This window comes from Equus caballus, chromosome 2, assembly GCF_041296265.1.
Source record: "Equus caballus isolate H_3958 breed thoroughbred chromosome 2, TB-T2T, whole genome shotgun sequence".
NCBI lineage: Eukaryota > Metazoa > Chordata > Mammalia > Perissodactyla > Equidae > Equus > Equus caballus.
Window position 1 is genome coordinate 81,162,032 of NC_091685.1, and position 15,414 is coordinate 81,177,445.

Sequence of the window (15,414 nt, forward strand, 5' to 3'; positions counted from 1 at the left end):
GTTTCACATTTCTAAACTATGAAAAATAAGTTAATGCAAAAATAAGTTAATGCTGACTTAGCAAGCTGTTACTAATACTTCTTCGATACTAAAGAAAGTATTTAGCCACTGCATTTACACACATTGTACGAAGAGAAAGGAAACACCTACTAGTACAAAACTTCGTTTGCTTCATGTCTTTCATATCTCACAGTTTCACACATTAGCCTGTAAAAGAACAAAGACAAATTCAACATTTGTCATGAAAAAACATACTAATAGCTTAGAAACATAAATGAGCCATATAGTCTAGAAAGTTAAGATTACTTTATATAGCTTGTCACAATCATTTCTTAGCCTCAAGATGAATATTTTTGGTCCCTAGATTAACAAAATAAAATAAAGTCTGGTAAAGAAATGCTAGAAAAGAAAACTTTTGTTAGATGTCAACTTCATCATCTTTATTTTATAGGGAACAAAATTGTATCTTTTATACTTGGTAAATGACATGTGGACAAATTAATGTTCTCCAAGGTAAACAGAAAAGGAGAGGAAACCTAAAAGTTAGAAATACCTATTAATTTAAAAAGTGATAACGTCTTTCACAGCTCAACATCAACATTACCTAAAAGTATGGAATTTAAGGGGCCGGCCCGGTGGCCCAGCCGTTAAGTGTACATGTTTCGCTTTGGCAGCCCGGGGTTTGCTGGTTCGGATCCCAGGTGCAGACATGGCACCGCTTGGCAAGCCATGCTGTGGTAGGCATCCCACGTATAAAGCAGAGGAAGATGGGCACGGATGTTAGCTCAGGGCCAGGCTTCCTCAACAAAAAGAGGAGGATTGGCAACAGTTAGCTCAGGGCTAATCTCCCCCAACCAAAAAAAAAAAACGTATGGAATTTCAGACAAAAGCAGGCTTTTATTAACTCAGTATTTTTATGACTAATGACTAAATAGAGGCTTTACAACTTAAAGATTTATTTTAGCTGATTCATCCCCAAGGAAAAAATTATGGAAATTATGGAAAACATGAATAAATGTTTAAATATTCAAAATTACCTCTAAATCAGCATCTTTAAGAAGCATCCTATTATATTAAGCCCAAGTAAAATTTCCCAAAAATACAGAAATGCAAAAAAGAGAATAACTATTCCTTCTTCTCGAAGGAACTAGCAAATTGAAAAAGCTAGTTATAAAAGTAATTATTTCAACAGCACCTCCATTTTGGTGAATGGGGCTAGTGGTCTCCGATCTGTGAAACACTGAAATCAACCCACATCCATCTTTCCTCAGTTTGCTAAATCCAATAAACACTACATACTCTTGATTTTTCACTTGGGTACTCTTTTTCCTTATCCTACTTGAGCGGTCCTCCTCATCCTCTCAATCCCTAACTCGAAACATTCCAACTGAAAGCCATTCAACTCCAGGAGGCAGCGTTAAATCTTGAATACACATCATTAAACATACAGTTTTCTTTAGTGGATTGAATCATACCAATTCTTCATAGAAAAGGATGATAGTCATAAGTGATAGGCTCTGCCTTGTTTCCTGTTAGAACGAAAGAAGGGTCTTTGCCCCAACCTCTTCACTGGACTTCATTCCTTCTCCTACATAAGACCCTGCATTCCTGCAAGCTTACCTCCATCTCCTACATCGCCATCTACTTTTCCCTCTGTCCTGAATCACTTCCTTTAACACATCTTAGTACCACCTACTGTGTGGAGAAGGAGGACACCTGTCTTGATCCCACATCCTCCCCCACCTATTATCCACATTTTCCTTTCCCCATGATAGAAATTCTCCTTTCAGAGTTGGCTATATACTCCATCTCCATTTTCTCAGCCTCTTTCCACTCCCCTGTCATTTGGTCCCTGAAACTCCAAAGAAAAGGCTCTAAAAGCTATCTGTATCCTCTGTGTTATCTAGCTAACTCTTTTCCATCATCATCTTAATTCTACTTCTTAGCGGCACTTGATGACACCCTTTTCCTTATAGCATTATCTTCTCTAGGCTTGCTGTCCCCACTCTCCAGACTTTTTCCTCTTATTAGTCATTTTTCTGTCTCCTTTGGATTCTCCCCCATCCATTCCTCTACCCGACTTCTAAATGTTATTTATCAACTCTAGATGGTCGTCAGCCCTCTTCTCCTCTGCACATATAATCTCATCCAGTCTGTGATTTTAAATTTAATCTATAAACTGATGACTTCCACAGCAATGCCCCAGATCTAATCTCTCACCATAATATCCACTCATCTACATGCCTAGTCAACATAGCCACTAGCTGTGTAATAAGCATTTCACATTCAAAATGTCCAAAACAGATCTTGAATTTCTTCCCCCAAAAGCTGCTTTCTCACAATCAGTTCCCAATTGTTTAGGCCAAAAATCTTGGAGCCATCATCCTTGACACCCCTTTTTTCTTCACATCCCATCGTTCTGCTAGCACCTGTTTCCAAAATATATCATCGAAAACTGACCAAGTTTATCATCTCCGCTGTGAAAACCTGGTATGAGCCATCAGTATCCCACTATTATCTCTTATCAGGACTACAAATGTAGACTTCTGCTTCTACTTTTGCATGCCTATTGTCCATTCTCCACACAGTTTCCAGAGAGATCTTTCCAAACGTTAAGTCAGATCATCTCATACTCCGCTCTTAATCTCCATTATCTTTAGAAGAAAATCCAAACACCTTATCCTTGAATACACTAAACTATTTACTATACTTACCTTACTATAACTGACTTACTCTACCTCTCTATACCACCGCCCCTGTCTTCCCATGCACCAAGCCTGTTCCTATGACAGAACACCTGGGACACCTCCACACTGCAGAGATCTTTGCACTAGCTGCCCTGACTCAAATGTTACCTCCTTTTCACTACAAAGTCAAAGCAGCCAGCACCCATTCTTACCATGCCCAACACACTAACATCTGAATAAAACAACACTGATCTATTTACCTAACTCTTGTCTGCCTGACTAGGAATATAAGCTCCATGATGGCAGGGGCGTGGTCTGCTCAATGCTGTATCTCCACGGCCTACATCAATGTACAGCACATTGTAGGTACACAATCAATAACTGCTGAATGAATAAATAAATTTAACCAGTGCCATCAAAAGATCATGATAAAATCTTCTATATGACAATGTTCTAAATAAATGAAAAACGTGCCAAATTGGTAGGAAATATTTTATCAAAAGCATATTGATCTTTCCTGAATTCCTAAAGAATCTACTAACCATAATTTGTTGTTTCTTAATTGTCTAAAAGTGCCTATATAATAATTACACTCTTCCATAATGCTGAAGAATATATATATAGTTCAGCAGGCTCTTGTTTCCATCACTGAATGGCCCCAGGCAGCTACTCTGCCTTTTAGAGATTTTTGGCCTCCGCTCCTAACTACATCATCTTCTTCCCCTTTGGCAAATATGCTGCTTTTAATCTAGACGGATTAAGGGAGTCAACATTAGAAAAACTAAGTTGTGTTGAAAAAATGTGTAGTTTTTAAGTGAAGACCTAAAAACCTTTAAGTTGCATAGACTACATGATTTTATAGCAACACAGTCAATTACACGTATGTTTATTAACTGCTCAGAATCAATTTATTGCCTACATATGGATGGGCAACAATAATGCACAAAACTGAAGCTTTCAAATAAAGCCTCTTCCCTCCCTCAGAGTAGAAGACTAATGTCCTACTGCCTAACACTGAATAAACAGACTTTGAAAATCCTGATTAAGAGCCGCTTTTTTTTCCCCTAAAAACGGAAAACTGTCTTATGTGGAAGCCTTAACTGTTCTCTATTAATCCCAGGGGTAGAAGTTTATTTATAAAATTCAAAGAAAATAACTCATCTAAATAAGATGTATTTTTTCCCAGAAATGGTAGTATTATAAAGCATTTTATCCAAATCATCGAGTCTATCTGGACGTCTTTTTTTGTTGTTGTTATTCATTTGGGTATTCTGATGTTGTTCCAAAAAAGGACTTCAGTTAATTTCAGCTTATGGTTTCCATAAATATGAGAAACAAAAGACTTTTTAACAGAAGAAGATAAACAGCTTAAAGACCCGTTCCCTGTAAATTCATGCCAACAAACAAAGCTGTATATAGTCTCCAAAATAGACTTTCTAAGGTGGAAATAGACTAAACTATATCCTTGAATTAATCAGTTATCTTTAACCAAAATTTACCTTTGAAATGGCAGAAAATTGAGAGTTCTAAAGCTGATGGGTGTATGGTACTTCATTATGTTATTATCTCTACTTTTGTAATTTTGAAAATTTCTATAAAAACTATTAAAATTTTCCTTTTTCTATTGCACAGAATTCCTACTATCTAAATAATTTTATAACCACATATACTATGGACACATTATATAATCAATATATCTAAATATTATCCATATGTGTGGTTTTAGATGTCAATGGGAAGATGACATTTCTATTTCCATATTAATTAATCTCATTTGCATTGGAAGATTAACTGCATTCAATTAAATAGACAATTGGTGGTACAATTTTTTCTTAGTACAGTTGTCATTCAAAACATAAAACGAAAGTTACTTTTAAAAATTATTCTTGCTATGATTTAAGCCATCTTCTAAATTCCCAATGGTTTTGCCCTTTCTAATAAAACTTGACTGAATTTTTAAACACTTAATCTGCAATCTGCTTTCATTTAAATGATTTACATTAAAAATTTAATTTTAGAAGTACTCAATCCTCTTGACACTTTTTTCAATTAACAACTAAATATGAAATTGACATGCTCACAAATTAATTAGTGTTTAAAGAGTAAAGGGAAATATACAGAAAAAGTATTCCTTTCATAATTAAACACTGCTGGTTTCACAACTAGCTAGACCTAGAGGAAACAAAACTGTCCCATTACGTTCTAGCTGGTGTTTATACGTAATCAATCTTCCCAGGGTCCTCTATTTTCTGTTCCAGTTAAGGTAAAAATCACTAGATTATATAAGATGTTTTGATCTACTAATATGAAGCCCAGATAACCATGAAGAAGGTTACTGTATCACTGTACAACAGAAGTGATAAGATTTTTATATGAGTGGCCTACATTAAAATAATTATGTATAAACTGCATTTCCCAGAAAGGAGCAGTCCACGTTATGCAATAAATATATTACAAAGACCTAAAACATACTAAAATAATGAACCTAATCATTCTTTAACTAGTTTAAAACATTCTGGTTTCTTATGTATCTGAGTGCTAAGAAGTCGATTTTCATTTGCCAGGATGGCAACTGACACTCCTTTTGGTATATTCACCAAGTGCTATTTATCACTTTAGGTGAGAAGGTCGGTCGGGGTGAGGGATAGAGAGGGAGAGAGGATATCCCTATAGCAGAAATGTCAAAAAATGATTATATAGATAAAACTGAATTCAATTTTGTGAAATTTATAAAGCCAAGTATAGGGGCTAGATGAGGTAGAATTTTCATAAGTTATCTTTAATCTTATTTCTTAACTGTAATAAACAATTACAAAAAATTCTAGCAACCTATTATCAATCAGAAAATGACTTACCTAAGTTGATGCTCCCTCAAGTTTGATAAGGCTTCCATACCATGTAAATAGGAATACACTATTTCCAGATCCTGTTTGAAAAAAAGGATAGAAATTATTAGACTTGTCAGGAAAAGAGATTTCTGAAATAAGTTATTACACTTACATACCAAATTAAAGACAGTTTTTTAATGCAAATTTTCATAGATATTAAAATAAACATTATTAAGAGAAAAGTTGAATTGCACAAATGCTATCCATTACAACCGCCTTTGGGATACACACAAAAGCTATTAAAATAAATTGACTAAAACTTGTGAAAATAAATTTCTCATAAGTGGTTCTTTATTCATCACCTATTTTCTGCCTTTCACAGCAAAATATCAAATGTAAAGTTTTAGTTTTAAAGTACAGATATTTGCCAATTCTCTGATTAAATCATTTTATTTTTTAGCTAATATAAAATTAATTCACATTATTTCACGATTACACTCAAAAATGAGCACGAACTCAATTTTTTTCAATTCTTACCACATTTCTTATATATAGAAATATTTAAGTTTAAATATTTTCTCTTTAAAAAAGAGGCTTGCTTTGCTTTTCCTTTTCATATTGCAATATATTGAAAAAAGATTCAAAGTTAGTCATGAAAGTTTAGAACAGGTAAAAATTCAAGATCCTGTTTATATTCATGTACACAACAAGCCAGCAAGGAATCAGTATTTTAGGACTCCAACGACTATCTAAGATTACACAGTTTGTGATATCAAGAATCAGAATGGATATTTACTTGTCCCCTAAATCTTAGTCAAAATCTAAAACAAAAGTATTTTAAGAAATTTGTAAAATAATCCTCTTTTTAGAAAAATAACAGTTCTATTAAGATATAATTCACATACTATAAAATTTATCATTTTAAAGTGAATAATTCAGTGGTTCGTTTTTGTACAATCATCATCAATTCAATTAAGAACATTTTCAGCACCCAAAAAAACAACTCCACCCCCATTAGCAGTCATGCCCCATTCCCCCTCATCTCGCAAATCCTGGCAACCACTAATCTACTTTGTTTCTATGGATTTGCCTATTCTGGACATTTCGTGTAAACAGAATCTCACAATGGAATATACATTTTATGACTGGCTTCTTTCACTTAACATAATATTTTCAAGGTTCACATATATTGTTGGATGTGTCGATACTTTCCTTTGTACTGCCAAACAACATTCCACTGCAGTGCTGTACCACATTGTGTTTATCTGTTCATCAAATGATGCACATTTGCGTTTTTTCTACTTCATAGCTATTATTAATAATGCTGTGCAAGACTGTCACGTGTAAGTTTTTGTTTGAACATTTGTTTTCAGTTCTCATGGGCATCTACGTACGAGGGGAATTGCTGGTTCATCTGGTAACTCCACTTAACTTTTTAAAGAACTGCCAAATTGTTTTCCTAAACAGCTGCATCATTTATAATTCCATCAGCAATATATGAGGACTCCAATTTCTCTACATACATCCTTGTCAACACTTGTTATTGTCTGCCTTTTTTATGTTAACCACCCTAATTGGGTATGTAGTGGTATCTAATTGTAGTGTTGATTTGCATTTCCCTAATGACAAAGGCTGTTGAGCATTTTTCATGTGCTTATTGGCCATTTATAAAACTTCTCTGGATAAATATCTATCTAATTTCTTTGTTCATTTTTTAATTGGGTTGTCTTTTTATTATTGAATCTTGAAAATTCTTTATGTATTCTAGATAGAAGACCCTTATCAGATATATAATTTACAAATAATTTCTCCCATTCTGTGGGCTGTCTTTACATTTTCTTGGATGGTGCCCTTTGAAGTACAAAGTTTTTAATTTTGATGAAGTCCAATTTATTTTTTCTTTTGTCGTGTGTTCCTTTAGAGTCATATTTAAGAAATAATTACCTAATCCAATGTCACAAAGATTTATTAATATATTTTCTTCTAAGAGTTCTATATTTTTAGCTGTTACATTTAGATCTATGATCCATTTTGAGGGGGGTTTTTTGTATATAGTGAGGTAAGGCTCAACTTCATTCTTATGCATGTGGATATCCTGTTGTCCCAGCACCCTTGGTTGAAAAGACTACTCTTTCCCCATTGAATTGTATTGGCACCCTTGTTGAAAATCAATTGACCATAAATGTAAGTGTTTATTTCTAGATTCTCAATTCTATTGTTGTGATCTTTGTGTCTATCCTTATGCCACTACCACACTGTCCTGTTTATGCAGCTTTGTAGTAAGTGTTGAAATCAGGAAGTGTGAGTGTCCCAACCTTGTTTTACTTTTTCAAGATTGTTTTGGCTCTTTGGGGTGCCCTCCATTTCCCTGTGAATTTTAGAAACAGCTTGTCAATCTCTGCAAAAAAGCCAGCTGAGGTTTTAATAAGGATTGCACTGAATCAGCAGATTAGTTCAGGTAGTCTTGCCATCTTAACAAGAGTATGTCTCCCAGTCCAGGATGTGGGATTTTTTCCATTTACTTAGGTCTTCTTTAATTTCTTTCAACAAAACATTGTTGTTTTGTTCTTTTCAATGTACCAGTCTTGCACTACTTTTGTTAAATTTAATCCCCTCTTTTAATTAAGAAAAACACTTCTATAGCCTTAGGAATACCTTTTAGAACAATTCAAATTATATGTGAAATTAAATTTCATATATTAAGAGTACAGATGAGGGACAATGATTCATAGAATAACTAGATAAGAAATTTGAAAACTTTTTAAGAGGAGACTAAGGTTTTCAGCCTAAAATATTTTATTGTAGTCCTCAAAACAATATTTTGATGTGTTAAGGGTGAAAAAGACCTCTTTTATAATTCTAAATTGTCCCAATTTAAAAGTTACCAGTGTTGGACATTTAGAGTGTAGCCCTCTGGTGGTTAACATTCAAATAAACTGATGGTCTAATTTTATTCATCTGTAGTCTTTATTTCCCAGAAGTTTTTTAAAAGCTATTTAAAGATTAAAATGTAAAACTAGACCCTATAAATTCAATATGAATAAGAAAGCTGAGACAAAATCTTTCCCACTATCTAGTTAACAAAGTGTACATTCCTAAAGCTAATAAATCCCTTCTATATTCTATATGAAAGCCAATAAAAATGTCCTAATTAATGAATTTTCTTTAATATTCATAATAAAAGTCCTTCTAAACAATCCTGAAGTTCACACTCTATTTTAGATATTACAAATACGTGTGCTACTTGCAGTCATTCAATAGTATAGAAAGCCTGCCCTCCCATTTCTGAAAAGGTTATATTCTGAATCTAATACTAAAGTCTTACATTTTCTTCCACTGAAGTACTTATCAACCCATTATAACCTGCCCAAGGCCTACAATGCTTTTATCTAAGCAAATAGACACAACTATTTACATTCATTTAACACTCATCAAGCAAATAAATTTACACTGACCAAAAAAGCATATTTCAGAAAGGAGTAGAAAGAAATACAATTTTTAAAAACTGGAGAAGGGAGAAGTCTAAAAGAAACATGACAGAATCAAGGATTTGCAAGCTTAGGAACAGAACGGAGGAAAGAATGGCCTTAACCCTTAAAAGACAACAGGCCCTCAAATAACTAAGTCTCTTCTCCTTCAAACAGACCAAGCAAAATCAAAGTAAAGCGGCATGTTCCTTGATGAAATGGCACTTTATTAATCTGTTGCTTTTTAACATTATGGAATTTCACAGTTGTAAAAGGGTCACCTTCTTAAATAAGTTAGTCACACCCATTACATGTGTCAGTACTATAAATGTGAACTTCACAACTTTGAATTCGAATGTATAACCTGCACAATTATACAGAATATATCTATTAACACTAACTACCACCATTATTTTTTTAACTTAAGACAATATGTATAATTATAACTGGCAAATCAAATAAGATTGCTTATTGCTTAATCAAAATGTGGAGAACAATGATGTATTCTCACCTATAAGTCACTGACATAAGAGAATGGATCATGAAGCTGTTACTGAGCCTGAATTATAAAACTGAGAGTGTGAAGGAAAGGGACTGCATTATACCATTACTGCAGGACCAAATAAAAAACATAGTATTTCCTTCTGTATGGATGTAGCTGCATAAATAAAACATTCACACCTCACATAATCGTGATTTTTTGGGGAAGTAAGTTTAAACATATGTCACGGAAGCAATACACAACCAAGGAATCCTGTGCAACTGTTTCATGTGAGTATTTTAGATATTTAACTAGATTATAAACTTCTTAAATGAATTCAACAATTATGTCCAGAGTTTCTCCTATTACTCTTCTCAAAAGAAACTTGTTCTAAACATTCTGTGCTACAAAGAACTTAAACCAGGGAAGCAGACAACATTATTCTACATGAAACTGTTAAATGGAAGGCAATATTATGTCGCTTGAATCAGGTGACTTTACAGATAGATTCTATCTAATCTTGAGATCTCTTAATTGTAACTAACAGAAGAAACGGTACAAAATTGAAGTCTAGACAGCAGGCATCAAGTAAATGCAATGCTTCACTGTGTAATATGAACACGACCAACCAGATTTGGGCAAGTAGGAAAAGCAGAGAAGCCGCGGAAAAGGCATTAGGAAATCTCTGCTCTCTGACCCTGAGGAATGAAAGGAAATTGACTAGAGATGAGCAAAAGAAATGCAAACTAAAGGAAAGAGAAACCTGTGGCTAAGCTTTTCTTCAATAAAGAGCTCAGTAGCCACCTATTAGGTTTACCAATGACTAGGGATAATCAGTAAGGTAAATAACACTAAAAGGTAAAAAGAAAGAAAAGTTTTCTTCTCCTTTCATAGGAGCAAGGTGGACTGGGCAATATTTTGAAGACAGCAAACATGGTCTTTCAAATTTTTCCATCAATTTTTTCTATGCTCTCCCCAGGTGTCCAGCAACCTCACATTACCCCAAACCCCATTTGAGGGCACTATGCTCTTGTCTAAAAATTAAAGGAAAGCAACCTGAACACAAATGTGGATGTTAGTGGTCAGCGAGAGCCTTTGAATCTTCCACGGGGAACTGTCTGTCAGCATTTGCATTATCATAGTTCAAACAAATCTCTAAGTGGTCAGAGATTTCAGGCAGCACAGCCAAGAGAAATGAAATATATCAGCAGTGTAAGGAAGGAGATTTGGGGCGTAAGAGGCCATTCAAAGCAACCCAGCTCTGCCCAGGAACTACCTCCACCCCATCCTTTCCCTACAAGTCACCCTAACTGCTGCTCTTCCTTCACTCTTGACATAGAACTTTCAACCCTCTTTTTCCCTTAATGATTGGCCCTGGTTAAAATAGTCTATGATTAGTATGGAATTGCCTTTACCCAGCAAGGAAACTAACAGGCAAAAGGGTGAGGTGCTGAAGAATTCTTGCTCCTCAAACCAACTTGAAACTTGCAACCCTTGGTGAAAACCAGATATGCCACATCACAGAGCAAGAGCTTTCTCTTAAGAGGAACAAGGAAATGCATGGCCTTCAGGGAGCTATATTCTTGGATTCTTTTTTTCTCTCTTCACAAACAGAAGATATTCACAGTGTGAAATTATATTGCAACAAACCTGACTATAAAAAAAAATGCTGGCAAGTTAAATCACCTAAAGTGTTCCAGTTTTCATTTCTGTCAAGAAACTGTGATTTGCAAACAGAACTTTCTAACCTCCCCAACTGCACCTTGCAAGACAAATAATTCACATGACTATTACTATTTTGAAGGACTCTTAAAAAGTGTGAGCTATTTTTCCAAAAAAACTTCTCTAGTCTCAAACACAAACAGGAACACGTTGCTTTAACCAGGAAGCAGGAAAGAACAATAAGCCTTTCCTTTTACCTTAGGAAGGATATCCTTTTTTCAAAAATAGATGCTATTTGAAAGCAGATTAAAGCTATAAAACCACTGTAACCCAGTAGACAAGATATTGACAGGCCAACTGGAATGCAGTTTCCCATGAAAAAGACTTTTTTGTCCCAAATGTAAACCACGTATCAAACCCCAAAAGCATCCTCTATTTAGGAGAATGACTTTTCACAACCTAACCGACACTCGTGCTCAGTCTGTAGACACAACACACGCCCAACAGGAAAGCAGACAGAGGGAAAGTCTCCACATCTTGGGCTCTTTGTCTAATTCTTCCTTAAGACTCATTCAGAACGTAATAGGACTCATAGCAAACTTACAATTCACTTAAAACTAGCTTTCAATTTCACTTGTTTACCAGCATCGGGGCTTCACTAACAACTTGCAATATATTTTAATATGATCTCTGGAGACTGAGAGAACCACTTCTCCACCTCCTGTCCCACTCGCAGCCTGGGGCACGCTCCCTCCTCCTTCCCTTTATGGACTTTTATAAACAATGCGGGTGGCTATATTTTGCACTGCACTAAAAGAAAAAATACATATCTTTTTCATTTAAAATGAGTTTTGTTTTATATATGAATCTACGTATTTAAACTAAAATCAGAAGGTGGTCAAAAGGTACAAACTTCCAGTTACAAGATAAATTTTTTTTAAAAAGGTTGATTCCTTTAAAAAGATTGTATCCTAATCATTTATGCTAAAATCAGTAGGCTTAAGGAGACCTAAGTGGTAAATGCCTGTGGATTTAAACTTAAGGAGGAAGAGAGAGGAGTATCTTGCTTAAGTGGCAAGGTGACATCAGGAATTGTCCTGATGTCAATTTATTCTCCCTTGCAGAGACAAAAAGGTAATTTACCTTTCTTGGCCAAAGATCACTAGCAATGAATTAGAGAATTATATCTTGAACATTATTTATAAAGAGGTTAAAAGCTAGAATACCCAAGGCTCAAACTCATGCGTACAGCCAAATGGAGGAGGGGGTGGAAAGGGTAGGAAGTCTGCAAGTTTCACTGTGTCTGTTGACACAGTGGTTAAGCTTAAAAGTTTTATTACTTGGGAGAGCCCAAAATTTTCTACACTAAAACGCTCTAAGAAGGATAATGGACAGCATATGGGCTTTGGAGTCAAATGGAGTAGAGTTCAAATCCTAGTCCCCATCCAGGCCAAGATGCATTACCATGGATATTGTTACAGAGACTAAATTTGCAAAACAAGGTGAATAATATCTACTTGGCTAGGCTGTGTGGCTAAAACATATATACTTTCGTAATAACACATAGCACATACAGACATTCAAAAAGCGTGGTAGCTGATTTTATTACCTATGAGATCTGAATATAAGCACAGTAATGCCAAGAATATAAAATTAAAAATATTCCTGAAATTTATATACATCAGAATTTTTACAAATTAATGCATCCTCTTCATATGCATTTCTATCCAAGAAAAAGCAAGTCAAGTGATTTATATATAAAGGGCCCCTAACTGTCTGCTTTAGGAATCCTGATTTTTGTATCAGGTCTGGTGGGCAGAGGCTGCCTATGGCCTCCGGAGCACACAGCCGGTAGCACTGGTTCAAGCACATCCCATTGAAACCCACTCCTTCCAAAGCTCACCAGGCTGCCTTCCCAATAGAGCCCAAACAACAATCTTTTGCATTGCACCCTTTCCATACAATGTCCAGCAATCATTGGGCCCAGCCTAACACAAAGGCCCTTAAAACACTCTCCCCTTCCTATCACCCTGGTGAAAAGCACTTCTCCAAGTCCCCATTTACGGCTGGCAGTGACTCTTCCTTTCCGAGCCACGACAGTTCTTCCTGTTTCTACCACTCACTTTTGGCCCTTCACAGGTGCTCTGTGTGGTCCGTTAGTTTCAGGAGTTTACATTTTATCTCTTCAATCAGAGAATAAACACCTGGAACAAAGTCACTGCGTTTTCTTTGACACCTCTTTCTGATTTCTGCATCTAGCAACAGGCTGTGGATGCTCTGGGAGCAAAGAAAGAAAAGGGCAACATTTCTGCAGGGGCGTGGTATGCACAGCCTTAAAGTGAATACTCCTGAGAATAACTTTCCTTCCTGAAAGAAGGAAAGGGAAGAAATGTGTTTTCAATTGTATTCAGAGCTGTGAGGAAACACACTTGCCTGGGCTGAGACAATTCTGTAAATGGCCACAAGGTGGCAGACCAGACCGACAATCCTTTCCTAGGACTCCCAAGCACGCTTCCATTACACAAACATAGATTTCAGTCTTTAAAGCATTTCTTAAGACCATCCCAGAATATGACGAGTCCTTTCTGCTCATGCCTCTAATGAAAGGGGGCAGGGAAGGGGAGACAAGTCCATCAACACTCCTATTAAAATCGCTTAAATTCTGTCATCTCTAGCAGGGAAAAATATGATTTTAAACCAGCCTCCTCGCCCACATGTCTTTGTAAAGCACCAGAGCAATTAAAACAGAAATGTCAGATCACTACACTGCTGAGGTGTCTGGTGCCATCCCAGTCCCTCATACCGCAGAGAGTTACATCACCGCATACTTAAGAAAAAAATCCACAGTAGAGTGATTTTCAGTAAAATTCTTAAATACATTCTTAAACAGCAATTTCAACCCTAAATCATAGGAAGGCTGTTTCTGAGCTTGCTAATTTATACCCAAAAGGAAAACAACCCCCCAGAGTTGTGATTTCATTCAAATTCACATGTTAAAACCCAGGAAAACCTGATGATTACAGTACTGGTCATTTATGATACAGCCTGGAGACACGTCTTCAGCCTCAGGTTCTTAAGCATTGTATCTTTACAAGACATGTGAATAAGGAATTCCAGAAGTAAAACGTACAAATTCAAGCCATTCTGTTTGTCTAAAACGTCCTTGAGTGTCTCCCACTGAAAAAAGCATTCTTTATATATTAAAACAAAAAAAGTGAGTTTTTGAATAGTTATAAACTTGAGACAAAAATAATTATAAGGTTCAACCTCTTGAATTAACCATGAAAATGACAGAATGGACTTCTGAGTTAAACAGAACATTCCCACGCTTCTTCTGATTCAAGTTCGTGTCAGGGAGCCCCAAGAATAGTCATGTTTCAGGCGAGATGAGTGGAAGGAGGTAGAAAAATACTTCAGATGAAGTGTCACATATAATCCTCATTCTCAAAGAGTTTATCTCTTATTGAAGAAAATGCAAGCATTAAATGATAGAGCAACAACAGATGTCAAGGCAGTTTTTATGACTCCTAACTGAGCAGTGTTATGCTTAGCAACTTAGAATACATCTTATGCCCTGTGTTCACTGTCTAACCATCTAAGCAAATAAGTTCCATTTTTGAAGATTAAAATTTCTCATTAGAGAAACCAACAATTAAGTTATGACCAAAAACTCATCTGTGCACAAATAATAAAAATATCAAGTGTCTAAATCAGCCTACAATTCCTGTTTTCAAGAGTCAGTTTAAGTATTTCCCCTTCAGAACAATGCATGACCACCAAGCCTGCAGCTTCCCAGAATTCACATCTCCTAGGCAGCAAGAAGAACACTTATCAAAATATATCTTCATTTTAAAGTAACTATCTTATTTTAATCTCTCAGATTGCAAAATCTGTAGTCAAGTTTTAATTTCACATGTATAGATTAACATACTAGAAAATTATTTCCAGTAAATTTACTTCTAGCCTGGTTTTTGCTCTCTATGATTAAGCTAGCTGGCAGTGAATGGCTACATTTTAAGTTAACATTCAAACATTTAAGTACAACAACCACAAGGTCAATCAGCTGTACACACACACACTTCTTTAATAAAATGATTTGAGGTCTTTCATTTCAATTAAAAAAAAAAAATCAACCAAACTCCCTTCCCCCCATCTCTCTTCTAACAATACAGCTAAAACCTTTGGCTTGGTCTTCAACTCATTTCCCATAGACGGTCTGGCTCCGGTTAAACCCTATAGAAACCTTGCTGAGTTGAGATGGGCAGAAGGGGACTGCCATACAACACTCC

The 15,414-nt window shown here is 35.6% G+C and overlaps 1 protein-coding gene and 1 long non-coding RNA gene across 14 annotated transcripts in view; one reads left to right on the forward strand and one right to left on the reverse strand.

Annotated features, from left to right (window-relative positions):
* The window catches only part of RAPGEF2 (Rap guanine nucleotide exchange factor 2), a 244,967-nt gene that overhangs the window by 160,147 nt on the left and 69,406 nt on the right, over window positions 1–15,414 (reverse strand). For all 13 annotated transcript variants that reach the window (XM_014737927.3, XM_070261427.1, XM_014737932.3 and 10 more), the window contains exons 2-3: window positions 5,543–5,613; window positions 151–207 (exon numbers count right to left, since the gene is read on the reverse strand). In XM_014737927.3, the coding sequence (XP_014593413.1) occupies window positions 151–207; window positions 5,543–5,613 (128 nt within the window). The remainder of the gene's footprint in view (window positions 1–150; window positions 208–5,542; window positions 5,614–15,414) is intronic.
* LOC111772532 (uncharacterized) overlaps window positions 1–15,414 on the forward strand; it is a 63,531-nt gene that overhangs the window by 21,637 nt on the left and 26,480 nt on the right. The gene's annotated exons all lie outside the window — the stretch shown is intronic.